At 37.1% G+C, this 3,847-nt stretch overlaps 1 protein-coding gene across 1 annotated transcript; it reads left to right on the top strand.

Moving 5' to 3' along the window:
- Positions 1-1,206: 1,206 nt before the first annotated feature.
- On the top strand, positions 1,207-3,220 carry LOC140811427 (polyphenol oxidase I, chloroplastic-like). Its single transcript, XM_073169289.1, has one exon. It carries the CDS (start codon positions 1,230-1,232, stop codon positions 2,985-2,987), a length of 1,758 nt encoding a protein of 585 aa, XP_073025390.1. The 5' UTR covers positions 1,207-1,229; the 3' UTR covers positions 2,988-3,220.
- Positions 3,221-3,847: the final 627 nt, after the last annotated feature.

Below are 3,847 nucleotides of genomic sequence, written 5' to 3'. Positions count from 1 at the left end.
GCGGTTTCGATCTATAAGCAAGATTATATTTTGATTTTGTTCTGTTTTTATTAAACTATTAATATGACACTGAAAAATGATAATGTGATATATGAAAATGTTGATGTGGTTGGTGTCTCTTTAATATTCTATAAAAAAAAACTAAAAAAGTCAAATACAACCTAATTTATAAGGACATAAAGACTGAAAAAAAGTGAATCAAATAATAATCAATAAAATTTTGTATGCTAAGAAATAGTGTTGTGATAAATAATTAACGATTAGGTTGATTGAATCAATAAATACACTAATTTTTTTATTTTTTTTATTTTTACTTGCATATGATGTATATGTAATTGGATGATTTTATCTTTCTTAAAATTGATTTCCCCACAAAATCTCCTTTCCATCTTCCACACAATTGAACCTGACGCTCTTCTTCAACTTCCAAATGACACATAATTTTCGAATTATTCCATTGAACATCCCATGAAAGAAATTACCCTCTCAAATCAAATGGACGATAATCGAAATTTTCTACGATAAAGCATGTAACACGATGGCTATATAGTTCGCAAAACTTGGATAAAGTTAAATTTCATTGGATTAACATGATATTAGTTCGGATAGTTTAATTAAAAACATTAAAAGATTATTGATTTTAAAATTCTAATCCAGATAGCTCTATATTTCTTGTTCTTTCACTGAGTGATCATTTATTTGAATTAAATAACATATTTTTGGGAGTCATATATTTGAAATAAGTAATTACGTACGTACACGCATCTTGCCAAAATGTGATGTATCGTACTGCATGCAAAATGAATTGAATTTCTAAACGAAAAATATTTAGTCTGTACAAAATAATATAAATTTCCATTACTATTTCAAAGAAAAATTCTATAATCCCTGAAACTTTTGCTTCCTTATATCGATATAAGGTGAATAATATTTTGAAGTACAAAAACTCATGTGAAAGAGTCTAATGAGTCAATTTTGTGAGACGAATATTTCATTTGAGTAATTCATGAAAAAAGTCTTATTTTTTTAGGTCAAAAATATTGTTTTCCATTGTAAATTTAGATAGAATTGATCCGTCTCGCAAATCAATATAAAATAAACAAATGAAAATATTTGGCAATTTGTATTGAATTAAATATATATCAAGAAAGGTACTTGCACGATGTATCCTAACACTAACAGTTATAAAAAGGGGAAAGCTAAATGCATTGTAAGAGCCAAAACAACTCATGGCTTCACTTCACCTGCCATGCGCCACCCTCGCCCCCACCACCAACAATCCCTCCGCCACCCCCCGCCGTCTCTTTCCTAAGCCATCCCATTTTGTTGCCTTCGCGAAGCGTACCCACCGCCTGCAAGTTTCCTGCAATGCCGATGGCCAGAGGCAAAAACCAACCTCCGAAACCTCAGGGAAAGTGGATAGGAGGAACATGCTTCTCGGTATAGGTGGCCTCTACGGTGCTGTCAACCTCAGTTCAGCTCCAGGTGCTTCTGCGAATCCCATACAAGCACCGGAGCTCGACAAATGCGGTACTGCTACGAATTTGAACACCGGAGAAAAACTTGATATCAACTGTTGTCCCCCGGTTGTACAAAAAATCACGGAATACAAGATCCCTCCAGTCATAAAAACGAAAATAAGGCCCGCTGCGCATAAAGTCTCGTCTGAATACATATACAAGTACAATTTAGCCATCGATCGGATGAAACGTCTTCCGGAAGACGACCCGCGTAGCTTCATGCAGCAAGCTAACATCCATTGCGCTTACTGCAATGGCGCTTACGATCAACCCGGACAGGGTAAACTGGATCTTCAAGTGCACAATAGTTGGCTTTTCTTCCCTTTCCATAGATGGTATCTGTATTTCTACGAGAGAATCTTGGGGAAATTGATTAATGACCCCAGTTTCGCTTTGCCATTTTGGAATTGGGATAACCCTAAAGGGATGACAATCCCACCCATGTTCGATAATCCAAAAGCAGCCATCTTTGACGAAAAACGCAACCAAGCAAACCGGCCGCCGGCAGTGGTTGATCTTGGCCTGACCGGGAGCACTGACCCTCTTCAAGTCGTGTCTAATAACCTCACCGTTATGTATACTGAGATGATTCGAGGCAACTCGACCGCGACTGATTTTATGGGAGAACCGTATCAAGAAGGAAGCGCTGTCAACCCTGGTCCGGGAGCTTCCGAGCGTGGCTCGCACACATCCGTTCATGCCTGGGTTGGAGATCCTAGACAGCCCAGTGGGGAGGATTTGGGTAACTTTTACTCGGCGGGTCGAGACCCGTTGTTTTACTGCCACCACGGAAATGTCGACCGAATGTGGACTTTATGGCAGTACTATCTACCCAGCAGTAAGGTGCCGAACAAGAAAATCACTGACACTGATTTTCTCAACTCCTCGTTTGTATTCTACGACGAAAATTCTCAGCTCGTGCGTGTCTATGTCAAGGATTGTTTAAGCAACTTAGCAATGGGATACGACTACGAAAGAATCGACCTTCCCTGGCTCGACTACAGGCCCCCACCACAAACTGCCACCGCGAAGGTGACTAGAACTGGCACAGCAGCGGAGAAAGCAGAGACAGTCTTCCCTATCAAACTCGAGTCAATTGTCCGAGTCCTGGTTCCCAAAACCAAGAAAGGAAAAGCCGACGAGCTTCTGGTGATAGAAAACATAACCGTGGACACTACCAAGTTCTTGAAATTCGACGTGTTCATTAACGACGAGGACGACAATATTACGGAACTAGACAAGGCCGCGTATGTTGGTACCTATGCTCAGATTCCACACAAGACAACGAACAAAACGGCAACGACTTCGATTCGATTGAGGCTGACGGATGTGTATGAGGACATGGATGTGGCGGATGACGAGGATGTGTTACTCACATTGGTGCCTAGACATCAGGGACCGGGCGTGACCATTGGTGGTATCAAGATCATTGAGAATCCAGCCAAGAAAACTGCCTCTTCAAGTTAAATTATCCGTCGATTTCTCCGAAATTATGGATGTGGGTTGTTGATTGTAATAAAGATTTTCTCCTTTTCCAAAGGGGCCATAATCTGTGTTGTAATAAAGGTTTTCTCTTCGTCGAAAGGGGACGTCATAGTCTGTGTTGTTTTCAGGTTGGTTTTCTCTCGATGATTTGCATGGCTTCCACTCGTTTGGTTGTAAGCATGCATTATGTTCTTGATTTGAAATAATTTCCCTTATTTGCTTCGTATTATCATATTCGAGGCGGCCAAATTTTTAGATACTGCACGACATCATTGCGCTATTAACCATTCTAAAACTCTTAAGCATTGTCTAATCGAGCTATTTTCTCTGAAAACAAAATGTACATATCCATCAAAGTTTAAACAAATAATTTTGAATACTTAAATTCATATATAATACCACACCAATCTATCTATGAATTGTGAATTTACATCTATGTCTTCATCTTAATTAAATAATATTCATTACTATGAGTTTGGATTGTGATTTTACGTATATGTTTTTTGTTTGTTTTTTTCTTAGCTATTAATGATTTCTAAAATTAAATTAAAATTGAAATTTAGCTACCGTTTTTTGAAGAAAAATAAAAATTTAGCATATATATGATTTTGGTTTGTGAATTTACATATATGCTTTTTGTTTGTTTTTTTTCCAGATATATAAAAATATATAAGTTTGAATTGTGAATTTTATCTATGTCCTTATCTTCATTATATAATATTTATTAATATGAGTTTAGATTGTGAATTTACATATATGCTTTTTGTTTGTTTTTTTCCTAGCTATTAATGAATTCTAATCTGTTACTCTTATCTATTATCTATTATCTATCTATTATTATT

Source organism: Primulina eburnea, chromosome 14 (genome assembly GCF_022965805.1).
Source record: "Primulina eburnea isolate SZY01 chromosome 14, ASM2296580v1, whole genome shotgun sequence".
Lineage (NCBI taxonomy): Eukaryota > Viridiplantae > Streptophyta > Magnoliopsida > Lamiales > Gesneriaceae > Primulina > Primulina eburnea.
This window is presented reverse-complemented; position numbering and strand designations above follow the sequence as displayed.

What these genes read in the sequence shown, in the direction of transcription:
- LOC140811427 (XM_073169289.1), top strand. Translation starts at nt 1,230, where the DNA reads ATGGCTTCACTTCACCTGCCATGCGCCACCCTCGCCCCCACCACCAAC.